Source organism: Dermacentor variabilis, unplaced genomic scaffold, assembly GCF_050947875.1.
Source record: "Dermacentor variabilis isolate Ectoservices unplaced genomic scaffold, ASM5094787v1 scaffold_12, whole genome shotgun sequence".
NCBI lineage: Eukaryota > Metazoa > Arthropoda > Arachnida > Ixodida > Ixodidae > Dermacentor > Dermacentor variabilis.
The window spans coordinates 53,663,117-53,678,304 of NW_027460280.1; the positions used below are offsets into that span (position 1 = coordinate 53,663,117).

At 46.5% G+C, this 15,188-nt stretch overlaps 1 protein-coding gene across 1 annotated transcript in view; it reads left to right on the top strand.

The window, feature by feature from the left end:
* Window positions 1-15,188, top strand: part of Rrp5 (Ribosomal RNA Processing 5) — a 132,759-nt gene that overhangs the window by 15,948 nt on the left and 101,623 nt on the right. The window contains exons 6-7 of the mRNA XM_075677314.1: window positions 4,166-4,231; window positions 11,008-11,381. Coding sequence (XP_075533429.1) covers window positions 4,166-4,231; window positions 11,008-11,381 — 440 coding nt within the window. The remainder of the gene's footprint in view (window positions 1-4,165; window positions 4,232-11,007; window positions 11,382-15,188) is intronic.

The window sequence follows — 15,188 nt, forward strand, 5'->3', positions numbered from 1 at the left end:
GTGGGTTACATTTTCATTCCATGATGATCACTTGTCAGTGAAGGAAATCTGACAGTTACTGCTGGTGTCAGTTCTCATGTGTATATGCTTATAGCAGTAGGTTTGGCGGCGATAGGTGTGAATGCGGCGTGCGACGACCTGGGCAGAGATTTGTTGGTACCGGAATAAGAAACTGCACATGCCGTCATTTTCACGTGAGACAGGCGGCCATATACTGTTTTCGATAGCGCGTGCCTCACGCCTTTTCTTGTTCACACGGGATCTAACGTTCGCAAAACTTATACGATTGGAGTCTGCAGCAAGGAACGGCGGCGCATTTCGGTTATTGCCTATTAAAAGCGTGCGCTACGCTTTGGCTGTCTTTGAAACAGTTAGGCGAAGATGCTTATCGTAATAGGATTGGCGGTGATTACTGTGTGGCAACTCCAAAGATTTGCTGGTACCAAAGTGAGAAACCTAGTGTGCGCCGGCGTTTTTACGTAAGATGGGCGGGTGAGTATTGCAGTGATGCTGCCGTGGCGGGCAGCTATACAGTCGACTCCCGTTAATACGAAGTTCACGGGGACCGCAAAAAACTTCGAATTAAACGAACTTCCAATTAAGCACAAAGCACAAAAAACAGCACTTTATTTGTGGCGAAATCGAGTATTTTCTCTAAGAAAAATAGTCGGTCATCTTGCTTTGCTTCTTCTTGCCGAATCGCGCTGCTGAAAGCAAGTTCTGCAGGCTGTAGATGTGGCGGAACGCTTCTTCTGCGTTACCTTCAGCGACAAAGAAGCGCTCCGCAAGAGCAAGGCCCGCAGCTACATCGGCAGCCTTAGGTTGCGGCTCGCCTTCAACGTCATCGTCGCTTTCCTGGGTCGCTTCCTGGGGCCGAATAATCTCTACAATTTTGCTATCCGTCAGCGCACCGCACGTTTTGACCGCCTTGTCTACGGCGACGTAATCTTCAAAATTGACGTCCCCGAGAGCATCACCAAAATCAGTGCCGTCAAGCTCGCTTGTTGACGCTTCCTCCGCCGAAATTTCAGAGGCATCCTCCGAAGAAGCTGCCACAAAACTGCAAGCCCTGAAGCAGTTTGCGATTGTTTCTTGCTTCACACGATCCCATGCTCGCACCAACATGTGGATGGCACTAAGCAGGCTCACCTCGTACTTTGTGGAGCTATCCATACACAAAATCATGCGCTCGAGGAGGTGCCGCCTGTACAGGACTTTAACATTCTTGATGATGCCTTGGTCCATTGGCTGCAAAACAGCCGTTGTGTTTGCAGGCAAAAATGCGAGGTGTATTGCACTCAAGGCTGGCACATTCACGTGAGCACTGCAGTGATCGACAAGGAACAACACCTTGCGGTTCGAAGCAGCAAACTTGCGGTCCAATTTGCTTATCCAGCTCTTGAAGATTTCGGCCGTCATCCACGCTTTTTTGTTCGCCTCATAGTCCACAGGCAGCGTCTTCACGCCTTTAAAACATCTCGGCTTCGCGGCTTTCCCGATCACAAGTAACCGACATCGTTCCGTGCCAGTCATGTTTGCCGCGATCAGCACCGACACTCTCTCCTTGCTGCGTTTGCCCCCAGCACAGTCATCGTCCTTGAATGTCAGGGTCTTCTCTGGTAGAAGCCGATAGAAGAGTGCAGTCGCATCTGCATTGAAGATGTCTTCCGGTCTGTATTCGGCGAGATATTCACGCAGCTCTCCGTCCTTCCACGTGGCGCATGTTTCCTGGTTAACGGGCGCCTTTTCACCACACACGCTCTTGAAAACCAGGTCATGGCGATCTTTAAAGCGCGTCAGCCATCCATCTGACGAAACGAAGTCATCGATCCCCAACATTGCTGCAAGCGTTCGGGCTTTCATCGCAACGATGTCTCAGCTGAGAGGAAGTTTGTTGCTCCTGGCCTCCCTAATCCAAACCAGCAGAGCCTTCTCCAACTCTGGGTAAGCGCCGGTGCGCATTCGCTTCTGGGAAGTCTTGAACTTGTCGTTCTCAAATGCATCCATTATTGTGCGCTTGTTCTTGATGTAGTTAGAGAGTGTGTTCGGCTTGATCCCGTACTTCCGCGCTATGTCTTGTTTGGCGGCACCTCCCTTCTCAACTTCCTTCAAAACCTCGACTTTTGTTGCCAGGTCGAGCGTGCGATAAGAGCCACGGTTTGCCATGGCTCTAAACTGCGCGACTAGGTACAGTCAATTCCGAATCACTCGTGGAACAACCTAGCCTACGAGCTTCCCGCACAAAGGCGCTCGACCAACACACGCCTCGACGTACGCTGCGCACGCTGCAAGACTAATCTCACACAATCTCGCCACTGCCAGTATGCAGCGCTGCGTGCACCTATGGCACCCGCGTGGCCTCCGCGATCAGCTCCGGCCACGCGCGGCAGCCACGCGTGGCCTCTGGTGGGAGCCGCTTCGCCTCCCGCCGGAGTTGATCGCTTAGGCCACGGCAGCCGTAGCAATGAATAATCGCGCTGCTCCAAGAAGGATGGTGCTGCGGGTGGCTGCGGTGGCGATGACACCAACACGGAGCACGGAACTGTTGCAACACTTGAAAAATTGCACATTCTACCAAAGAATGACGGTCACCTCGAGGATCCTGGCTGAAAATTAACTTCCAATTAAACAATATTACTGGATGAGGACTTCGAAATATCGAGCGATTTCTTCTATAGGATTACATGCAAAACTGACGGGACCAGCACTTCACTTCTAATTAACCGAAAATTCCAATTAAGCGGCTTCGAATTATCGGGAGTCGACTGTATACTGTTATTGATTGCGCGCACCTCGCGCATTTTCTTGTTTAAACCGGACCTAGCAGCCGGAAAACGTATTATACGATCGCAGTTTGGCGACGTACTGAACGTTGGTGCTGAAAAATTGTGTTTTCTGGGAACGTATAAACTGGTAAAAAAATTACCCTAACTCTATGGAGTAATTTTTTGTGTTCTCGATTGCAGATGTTGGCACAGGGAAAACGTACATAGCGGTAACATATCAACGAGGTTCTACCGTATACAATGTGTTCGCCGTAAAATAAAAATAAACGGCAGACTTCTGCAATTCTTCCCACTTTCAAATCATTTACTGCAACAGCAGGAGGCTCTCACAGCTGACACGCCATGTTCTAGAGGGCCCCTTTGCTATGCACAGTGTCATCTTTGTTCATCTCAGAATTGCCTGTTGTGTCCCCCGAAATACATACATGCCCAGGCACAGCCACTATTAGAGTCACTGTGGGGTGCTAAAACTAGCACAAAATGCCAAGAGTGAATGTTTATCTTGCAGTGGTTAGACATTGTTGCAAGGACATGAGTTTGAATCCTAGTGGTGATGGTAGGCAATGTTTTCCTTTTTCAGCATACAAGCGCTTCTCTGGCTACACTCCGTGCATTTCGCCAACATTGTTATGAAACACCCCATGTGTTGAAATAATGAAAATATTGAATATCATGCGCTCTTGTGCTCTTAGCAGGTCTGTGTGCTGTAGAGACACCTATGAGCTCACAATATATATTAGAGGTATTTCATCTTTTGCTTGTTACGCAGAACACAGTGCATTCACTGGTACTACTGTGTGACTTGAAATGCATCGCTAAATAAGCCAATTTGCTGGGGTTTGGATTGTCTGCAGTTCGAGAAATGCTGTGATAGTGGTCGGTTTCTTTTTCTTTGCCCTATGGTGGGGGTAATAGTACTGAGGATGATGAAGTGGTTTGACAGCAACATGATAAGTTTATTAAATCAACATTTGATGTACTTATAGCCAGTTTCAGCACATACTTTCTGTGCTGGTCAGGCCAGGGAATGTAGGCTCAATATTACGATGCAGTAAAAAGAAGCTGCATCTCATGACTTTGTTTAGCTTAAAAGAGAAATGAGGGTAGAAGGAGATATGTGAGTAGGTGTGTCAGTTGTATCACTGTCTGAACTTTTGGAATAAGGTTTGGGCAATAAATTTTGTGTTATCGATGTCCTAGGGCAAACTACAATGTGAGTGGTTTGCAAGTCCAATTTTTTTCAACATGCTATAGATTCCTTAATAAAAAAAAAACGAAATAAATTAAATCAGTACAGTATATATAAAGATTACAGTCTTCATTGTAAGCAGTTTATAAGAATTCTGACATTTGGTCGTGACTTGGCTATGTTTGTACAGGAACTTGAGGACTTCAGCTTGGACTACGTCCTGCCTGGTTTCCGTGCAGAGGTTACTGTAATCGAGGTGATGTATTTGCATCTATTTGTTGTGCTTTCTAAACATTCTGCACCTTTTCTGCACAGCACTGTACGAACCTTACTAAGTATGGCAAGGTGTGCTACTATATACATGTATAGTTGCTCACTGATCATTTGGACTTGACGGCGACAGACGAAACGTCTGAATGATCGGGGGCGCAAAATTCAGTTAAACCTCGATATAATGAAGTAGATAAAATCAGCAATCTCCTTTGTTATATTGAAATTTTGTTGTATTGAAATTCGACCTTTTGTGCAAATAAGTACAGTTGCCGATTGGTTTTTGTTTCATGGAAAGGAGCCGCAGAATTTTCCGAAATGCTAGAAAAGGAGATGTGCACCAACCTGCCCCTCACTCCCCTCGCACGTGCTTAATTGCGTTGACGTGAGCTCGCTCCCCTCGCCCTCTTTCCCCTTGCCCACAGGAAAGATAGTGCTCATCAATTTACCATTTTTCTTGGTCTACCTTCACACGCTTTCATTCGCATTCAAAGCAAACAGTGCGCCGAGCGTGATAAGGTCTTATGAGACTTGGATTTTATACAGAATATGACGCTGCTCTGCTTCGGTGATGGGTCGCCCTTGGTTGCACATAGTGCGATTTGAGAGGTGCTTACACAAGCAGCTGCTTGTAATTTGGCCATTTGTGTCCGTGCAAGTCTTCATGTACCGTCGCCGACTGTTTATTCGGACCTTACGGGGACTGCGAAACTGTCCGAATAAACAGGTGTCCGAAAAAGCAGATTAAGGGGGCAAAATTAAATCCTTTATTTCCACGTAACTTATTTGGGCTCGGTAGTAGGCTTGAAGCAATCGTGAATGCGCCATTGCACGCTGTTCCATTTATGTGCAATCAGATAAGCCTGAATCTCGGAGAAGGTCGTACGGTCACTATAGGCGGCTGAAAGCACAGTAACTGCTTGTACACGCTCCGCCTGTGATGGCAGCGTAGCACATGATGCATCTTCTGACTCGGAGTCATCGTCCGGCGGTGCAGCAGAAACCTGACGAATGATCTCGCCGTCGTCGAGTTCTGCGCATGTCAGTACAGCAGTGTCAGCACCTGTGAAACTGTCAAATGAGACGGTGTCCGGAATCGCAATGCAACCACTGCGCAAGTCTCGGCAGAACATTTTCCGCGTCGGTAGAGAGCACATCGGAAGGCGACAAATCGTGGGCCTCCCGGCACCCGCTTGCCGGCATTCCCCAGTGCAGTCTGCGTGGGCACTGTCGTCACCATTAGACATTTGACACTATGTTTCTGTATGCCGCGTTGGATCACCGGGACCTCGACACAGCACACAAAGCAAACACCACCATGCCGACACCAGTCGCACAGACAAAAACGTTGGCCTACTCGCAGCGTCGTGCGCGAAGAAACAAATCAACTGCTGGATTGTCTTGACATGGCTTACTAAACTGAAACCGGAACTGCTGTAGAGCCACTCTATCGAACCGGGCCGAAACGATGATGACCGGGGATTTGCAGTAGTGCCATTTCGTGGGGCAGCAAGGAAGCTCCGTTCAAAACAAAAATGGCATTCAGCAAGTCGAACCATGCACCGGTCAGAGTCGGTGCATGGTGCTCTCGATCAAGTTGGCTCAAGTAGTGTCAGAAAAATAGGACGAGAGGCTGCAAGGTGTTTGAACTTTTGACAGTTGTTATACATTATGGTCTATGGGGAGAATGGTGGTGCCGCGAAGCAGACCGAATAATCGAGCATGTCCGAATTTTTGGAGTCCGGAAAATCAGTCTGCGACTGTATTTGTGTAGCCATATGCACGTTTTAGACGAAGCCTCTTGCAACACCAGCCAACACAAGCCTCACAGACACATATACCGTCATTCCCTTGATGACACAGTGTCCCTTAGGAAACTCCCGTAGATGCTGGCGCAAGGTTTCTCTCTAGTTGTTATAGTGAGAAACTTACGTGTTGCACTGTCTGTCTTCCTATTTTCTGCGTTTGCACTATCAGCATCGAAGTGCCGACTGCAAAGACATGCTTACTTCATCACGATGCCATAAATAAAAGAAAAGTGATCACGTCTGCGGAGACAGACAGAAATCAGGCCGCATGACGGCGTTCGGAGTTCTCGAAACTTCTCGTGCGGGACTTGCGCAAACAGGAGGTGCGTTCTACTACGGCGGCTGCTTCGTACGGCATGGCCGTGCAGAGCCTGTCTTGAAAGCGATTTGCGATGGAGTGTCTACGTATCTAGGTGCACCGCGCTGTGCTCTTGTCCCTTAATTAGCGCTGAAGCGAGAGGCTGCACAAAGGTAATTCGCTCCATGATTCACTTGTTGATGCTACCGCTGATAAAGAGTTTCCACGGTCATTGCGTGAGACGTGTTCATGTTTGCTTGTGGGTGCGTGACACCCTGCTTGTTAATTTAGTTAGTAATCGAATGTTTAAAATTTTATAGGGCCTATGAAACAACAATCCTTACTTTTTGTATAGCTGTATACTAATTTGCTATCGTAATCGATGCTTCGCCTTTCGGGCGAAACTGCAACTTTTTTTATTTATCGTAACTTTAGTGTATTGGGAGTAAATCTGTTTTTCCAAAAGAGAGGAAGTTGTATTTCTGTATGAAAGAATGAGGTGTGCGGTACTGTAAAGGACTTTTCTTTCTTTAGGTCACTGCAAACGTAAGCTTGTTACAATCAAGGGCGTTTTTTTTTTTTCCTTTTCTGGGTCAACGAAAATGGATGTGCGTTACAATCGAGGGCACGTTAGAATAGACTAAGTATGGAAGTGCACCAAATATGACCACTTATTGCTTTATATAAACATGTAAATGTTGCGTAGGAATCGTGTTAAAGTGTGCAGACAAATGGCAACATGCTCAGTGAGCTGTGCAATATCTACTATGTTATGACCTACAACAAATTATGCAAGCATGACACGTATTATACTATGAGAGTCTCGCAACTTACGTTGCATAGTTTTGTGGAGGATGTTGGTATGAAGTTCTCCCTACAATTCGATGAATCTATTCCTTCCTTCTTAACCCATCATGCTTACCGGACAGTATCAAGAAGGGATTCTTGCCTTTGCTGAAACTGTTTTGGCATCCGAAGACGCACCAGGTCATGGTGAGGGAAAATGCTGTGGAGCGAAGCGACGTCGCACTTGCCACAAAACTAAATTCAAGGTGTCGCAAACCAAAGCAACACGGAAGATCAGCAGTGCAAACATGCGCTCCAAGCCTGTGTAGACACTTTTCAAGAGAAAATGACGGTGGAGCGCAACTGTCAACAAATGAAGCCGGTGTGAGGGCCCAAGGGATGCCATTAGGCCAATAGTGATGTGGTGTTGGCCTTGGCCAGGGTGCACAAGGAGGAGGCAGCACTCTTCAAAGCATGTCTCTACTTTACGAAGTTTGGGGGGCTTTACCGACAACAGCATTTTTGGGGGGTTATGATATCTTGAATAGTTAGTGTCTCAAATAGGATTGAATACCAAATGGTTTGAATCTAATATTCGAAGTTTCGATTACAGTCGTCGACCGTTTATTCGGACCTCACAGGGACTGCGGAAATGTCCGAATAAACAGGTGTCCGCAAAAGCAGATTAGGAAAAGAATGAAATCCTTTATTTCCACGCAGTTAGTCGGGCTCGGCAGTAGGCTTGAAGGAATCGTGAATGCACCGTAGCATGCTGTTCCATTTACGCGCAATCAGATAAGCCTGAATCTCGGAGAAGGTCGTACGGTCACTATAGGCGGCTGAAAACACAGTAACTGCTTGTACACGCTCCGCCTGTGATGGCAGCGTAGCACATGATGCATCTTCTGACTCGGAGTCATCGTCCGGCGGTGCAGCGGGAACCTGACGAATGATCTCGCCATTGTCGAGTTCTGCGCATGTCAGTACAGGAGTGTCAGCATCTGTGAAACTGCCAAATGAGACAGTGTCCGGAATCGCAATGCAACCACTGCGCAGGTCTCGGCAGAACATTTTCGGCGTCAGTAGGGAGCACAACAGAAGGCAACAAATCATAGGCCTCCCGGCACTCGCTTGTCGTCATTCCCCAGTGCAGTCTGCACGGGCACTGTCGGCGCCATTAGACACTTGACGCGATGTTTCTGTATGCCGCGTTGGATCACCGCAACCTCGACACAGCACACAAAGCAAACACCACCATGCCGTCACGCCGACGCCAGTCGCACAAATGAAAAACGTGGCCTACTCGCAGCGTCATGCATGACGAAACAAATCAGCTGCTGGATTGTCTTGACATGGCTTACTAAGCTGAGACCGCAATTGCTGTAGCCACTCTATCGAACCAAGCAGAAACGATGATGATGAGTGGGTATTTGCAGTAGCGCCACTTCGTGGGGCAGCAAGCAGGCTCTATTCAAAACAAAAATGGCGTTCAGCAGGTCGAACCATACACCAGTGAGAGTCTGTGCATGGTGCTCTCGATCGAGTTGCCTCAGGGAGTGTCCGAAAAATCAGAAGAGAGGTTGCAAGGTGTCCGAACTTTCGGCACTTATTATACATTATGGTCTATGGGGAGAATGACGCTGCCGCGAAGCAGACCGAATAATCAAGCATGTCCGAATTTTTGGAGTCCGAAAAATCAGTCGGCGACTATATTCGCACACCTCTAGCAGTAATTGATATAACAAAGTAATTTCTCCTCCCCCTTCAACTTCATTATAATGAGGCTCAAGTGTATTTATATCTTTGCTGTTAATGAACCAATTTGAAAAATTCTTGCACTAGACTGCTCCCTAGAGGGCATGTAACATTTAACAATATTACTCCTGTGTGTAGTGTATATATAGTAGCTCATTGTACCGTATCGTAATCACCTTCCACCTGCCTTTCCCTGTATCTCCCACTTTCCCTTACCTAGTGAGGAGTAGCAGGCTAAACACACGCCCTCTAGGCCGCGACCTCTCCTCCTTTGCCTTCATTAATATCTGCTCCTCCTCCTTCACCATGTAACCAAAATTGGCTATTGGGCCTGGTGAGGGACCCTTCTAAGAGAGGGTGGGATGTGGCTGGTGACAACTGACCCCGTCAGTGCCAGGAGCCTTAGCTCATATATGCAACAAAGTTGTAAAAAATTTTTTAGTCCCACTGTCTCATGATTTACAACAAGAAAGGTGCAGTATAGTTGCCTGACTAACACGGCTACCAATACAGATGGAGGTGCTGTGAACGGTTAGTCCCTGCAACAGAACTAGAACACTACAAGCACGAAACTGCCTTTATGTTTATGGTAATGCAACAGAACACAAGAAAGTAAAATGTTCAAACAAGCTGTCAGGCATTATAAAAAGGAAATCGGGTTTATTTATTGTTCTCTTCTAGAAAGGATAAAAAAAGCAAAAGTCATTTGGCCGTCCTAACTGGGTCAAATCAGGACCCGGGACATTTACTGAAAAGTCAGAGCAATTGGCAACCCTAGCCATGCCCCTGCATGAGCTCTTTTCCTACCGGGGCCACGATCACTTGTATCATTGGAAAAATGCAATGCTGACGAAATGGCACTTTTAGCAGATGCTGCCAAACAAAAGATTGCATCTGGAGATTGCATGCCATGGAGAAAAAATTATCAAAATGCGTGTCTCAGTTTGGTTAACTGTAAATATGAATGGCTTGTGCATGCTGTGGCCGTTCGTTGTGGGAAAGAGCAGGTCATCATGCTGCTTCAAGAACATGAAAGGCCTTCCAGTCTGTTATGTGGTCCACAAGAAAGTGCAGATGGCACTTGATCGTTTTCTGAGCATAGGAGGCTGAACTGGAAATGTCTGCACTGCAAAGTTTGTCTTCTTATAGACCAGGGGTTCTGCGAACTACATTTTAGTGTTCCACAAGCAGCTAAAATAAATTCAGCCACATCCCACCTTTCGATGGACTTTTACATTACAGTTTGGATTTAACAAAAACACTGCACATCATATCTGCACTTCGTACTAGTCTTTGAGGAATGACCATTGTGCCACCATTGAGTAACTCTGGTGTTCTGCAAGCTAAAAGCCAGTTTTGAATTCAACGGTGTCTGCCTCGTTGACTCGTTTCCGACATATGACAGTCCATATATTGCTGTGGGAATGAGGATCATATTGGGAAGTGATTTGTGGTACAGGTGTACTCATGGCGACACAATGCTACCCGTACAGGGTGGTTTTAAGCTTCATCCATTTCTACTGTGATCAGAATACAAATGCACAAGCACTTTGCTGCATGCAAGGCACACTTGCAGACTTTTAAGGTTAGAATTGCCATCAGTATATAAAAGACCATACCTCAGCACAAGTGATTTGCACCATTTGTGTATCAAAAATAAAACAAGCTTTTGCACATTGAACATGTGAACTACAAGTTCTTGGTTTTCGTGATCATGGAAAGTGTGCAATATGTGTGTAGTTTTCAGATAAGCTTCAAATCGGCATATTTTGTATTTCGAATTCTCATTATCTGGAACTATTTTGGGATCCCCCTTGATTTCACTATATCTGAAATTGACTGTACTAGTACTTGCATCATGATGGCAGTCAGAATTGTCAGTGAAAACTATCACCTTTGAGCTTGTCAAGGCCTCCTTGAGCTTATCTGATGCTAGATAATCATTCAGTAGCTGTTACGATAATTGATTTATACCGTGGAAACATGTTATAGTGGCTGTGACTGCACGCAAACCTTCACAATGGCAATGAAATGCAGTGATTAGTTGACACTCCTGTTGGGACACCAGTATAATGGATTGACATATAGGCTTCCTCTTGCTCTTCGTTTTTGCAGGCACAGAATGAAGGGCTGGTGGTAGGCTGGAATGGTATGGAAGCATGTGTGCATCGCAGCCACTTGCCGGGACCTTGGGATACCCCAGAGGACATTGTAGTTGGGCAGACACTGGTGGGCACATTGCTGTATGTGCAGCCACTTGTTCAACGACCCTACCTGAGTCTTCAGAAACCCCTGAGCCGAACCATGTTTGGAGCAATTCGCCCTGGTGCCCTCCTGGAGAGTGCAGCGAAAGTCGTGGCCATTGAAGCTGGTGCCGTGCACCTGCGCCTTGAGCCCAGTGGTGTCCGTGCCCTCTGCCCACGACCTCTGGTAGCTGATCAAGATGTTGAAGATGCCCGTGACTTTGTTACTGCTGGTGAATGCCTCACGTGAGTGGCTTCTTTTGATTCTTCTCCTGAGGAGTGCAGAACCCCTTCTTCAGCTATCCATGCCGAATGTTGTTTTGGAGCAGTGTGAACCCAGTGCTCACCAAGAGGCACATTAGCTTCATAGTAGTTTGGCGTTACAGTTGAATTATTTTGATTGCACCTTAGCAGGAATATAAAATTTTTTCAAATAACCCAAGAGTTCTAACAAATGGAAATGTTTAAGCATCTTATCCATCTGTGTCACAGCATGTGTGGTAGTCCCATTAAAAGCATACTACAGTCGAATCCCGACACAATGAAGTCCACATCACCAAAATTTTCGCCAGAACGAAGATTTTTTAATTCCCCGTCAATGTCCTATAGAACATAATGCATCGGAATTCCCCCTAAAACGAACTAGTTCGCGGACACATTTTTACTCCAACAAAGTTTTTACAGACCAGACGTGAGCGAAATTATTTAAACTTTAGCTCATCAAAACCCCTAAAACTGCTTTTTTCATGCCTTGACAAACCATTGATATTGATAGCATAAAAACACACACACACACACACACACACAAACTGGAGCTGCTGGGGCCATGACACAATGTAAACAAAACAGAAAGCCGCCTTGCTGTGTTGGTGATGGCAATGCGCAACACACTCTTATGGAGGAGTATCTGAGCTCTGAGGAAATGTTTTGGGCCATATTGTTTAAGAAAATGGTGCGCGTACAAATAACATGCATGCAATAATTTTATTTGTATATTATTTCTAATTATTCATTTTCTACAAAGTTTCGGGAAGTAGCGGTTGCGAGGTCAAATCCCGGTAGGGTGCGACGAGGTATTCGGGCAACGCACGCTTGATGACTGATTGCACGCCATTTGATCATTATCTCTCGAAGCTGTTGGATCGTCAGCTGAAGCATGTCACAGCTGACAAAGAAACCAGGGTGTATAGGAAAGGTTTTGAAGAACTAAGTTTAGCATTAGAAAAAATATTAAATGCTGTCTACCGACCGGGAAAACCGGGAATTCTCAGGAAATTTGAATAGTCTGGAAACACTCAGGGAAAACTCAGGGACTTTGTGCTTCTATCAGGGAAAATTACCTGTAACTTTAGTGAAAGGGAACGAAATTCGTGTTAATGCTGGCTCTAGTAATTAACAGAGGAATCGCAAAGAATCGTCATTGAAGCCGTGTCATCGGCACAATGTATTGCCAGAGTAGTTAACGACCGATTTTCCAGACGCCCGATTTTTCGGACATGCCCGATAATTCGCACGACTTTGCGGCACCACACATACTCCATATAGCCAATGTATATTGCCCTGACTGCAGGTCTGAAATGGCATTAATCAAAGCCACCACCGCCGCCATTTTGATTATCTCGCTGCCTCGAACCGGCACTCTCGCACGCAGATCCGCTGGCAGCCGTAGGCACTACCGCGGCAACGTTAAGCCTAGCTCCTTCTACGTTCGCTATTAAGCTTCTTGCCGTGCGGTGCCGTGTTTTTCATTGAAAGAATTCGCCGCTGTCAGCAATGGCACCGACTCCGCCTTTGTAATTCTCGCGATTGGCTTAGAAGCTCGCAGAGCACAGCGCGTTGTGCAATGCCAGTCACTGAAAGTTGGTTTCACCTCAGTGCAGTAGTGCTAGGCGGTGAAGCATAACAAGCGTGGGAAGGGGCAATTGTCACGGGACACAGTATGTATTCTTTAATTATGCACGCGTGCACCCCCATCTCATGTCAAAGTGCGAGCACCGATATGCCTAATAAGTGTACTGACAGGCTTTAAGAGTTTTTTCGGACGAGAGTATGTCAGGACAGTTGAGGTTGACTTCCCAGCTGCCGAGAGAGAATCTTAATTGTGACAAAGTTCAGGCCTCATACCGATGAGCTTGCTATCAGTTGATAGAAATATCTCATATTCAAAAATATTTACTCATGTATGCATCTCCTTTTCATTCGTATTTGAAAATGTTCGACTCTATTTAGAATGGGTTTTACCATTTCTTTCGCTGTGCATTTTACTAACACCTACCTTCTGTTTTGTTTTTAAATAAAATAGATATTACTTCTTACTATTCAAATTGGGTTCTAGTTTTTTTTTTGTTTCAACATGCTTACTAGAGAGTGACAGCATCGGGCAACATGGTGTCAACCTGTCTTCATAAAACAAAGTTCTGGCTAATTCAGGGAATTTTGCAAAGGTGCTCAGGGAAAACCCGGAAAAATCAGGGAATTCGGAAATGTCAACTTGGTGGACACCCTGAGAAACGCAAGTTTTTGTCGTTAGAGAAGAAGGCTCGAGTAACGCCCAGGCTGAAGCTGGAAAGAAAAAAATCAGTCTTTGCAGAAGAATTTCGAATTTCGGCGAGCTCTCTTTCGACAATATTGAAGAGCAAGCATGCTAGAACCTAAGCTATAGGGGACGTCAGGGACGTCAGCAAAGCAGAAGAAAGTGACTCAGCTGGTGCACGAGACCTTGGACAAGACAGTTTACACGTGGTTCGTGGAGACGCGAGCCAAGAAAATCGCCCCTGGCGGTGATATTGGGTAGCAAAAAGCGCTCAATTATGCCTGCATGCTAAGAATAGATGACTTTAAGGCCAGCATAGGTTAGCTGAACAGATTCAAGTCACGCCACAGCATCATCTGCAAAATTTCGTGCAGTGAAGCTGCTTCGACGGATAGCGATGGTGCCACTGCATGGATGTCAGCCAGCCTCGTAGGCATCCTGAAAGACTATGCACCATCGGATATTTATAATGCTGATGAGACCTGGCTCTTCTACGAGATGCTGCCCACCAGGACCCTGGATTTTAAGGGGCTGTGCTGCCGCGGAGGCAAGCACAGTAAGAAGATAATAACTGTGCTCCTGTGCACTAATATGGACGGTTTGGACAAGCGGTCACTTTTGGTCATCGAAAAAAGTGCCAAACCACGCTACTTCAAAGGAAATCGGAGCCTTCCCGTGAAGTACGTGGCTAACATTCAGGCGTGGATCACCCGGACTATTTTCGGAGAGTGGGTCGAAGCCTCTAACTGGGACATGGGCAGGCAAGGCTTGTCAAGGCAAGGTTTGTCTACTTTTAGACAATTGTTCCGCCATATCTCCGAGAACGCCGAGCTGGAAAACTTGCAGGTAATGTTTTTCCCACAGAACTGCACCTCTATCATTCGAAACCCCTCAACCAAGGGGTCATCCAGAGCGTCAAGCGTGCCTACCATGAGCACCTTATTCAAAGGCTGCTTCTGAACATGCAGCTAAGTCCCGAAAAAAAAAAAAAGGAAAAGGACCTCTTAATGGCGCTCCAAATGATTTCTGCTTCGTGGTGTGCAATGAGAAGCGCCGTAATCAGCAACTGCTTCTGACATTCTGGGCTCACTGTGCAGGCTGCCGAGACTTTGAACTCTGAGAACGAAGGTAGCAATGGAGACGGGTTGCCATCTGATGAAGTCACAGCCACGTGGTCAGCCCTGCAGGAAAGTGGAGATATGCCCGCCGATGTATATCCCGATGAGTACATCCAAGCCGACTCGTGTGTAGTGGTGCGCGAAGAATTGATTGTGCGAAGTGATGTGCGTCGTCGTGATGTGCAGATATCGAGCATGTGACATTGACTGCTGTCAGTTTAAGAAGTGTTCCACAAATTTAGTTTGGAGCTGTTAGGCTTTGTATGCACGTGTGAGCAACATTTTTAGATTCCCTTCAGTTTGAAAGCTGCGGCGCGCGGAGTGTCGCTCTTCTGGTTCCTGCTTCTGGTGGCGCTTGTCACGCTGTTTGCTCAACCGGCGCAGTCCCTTCCATTGTCGCCG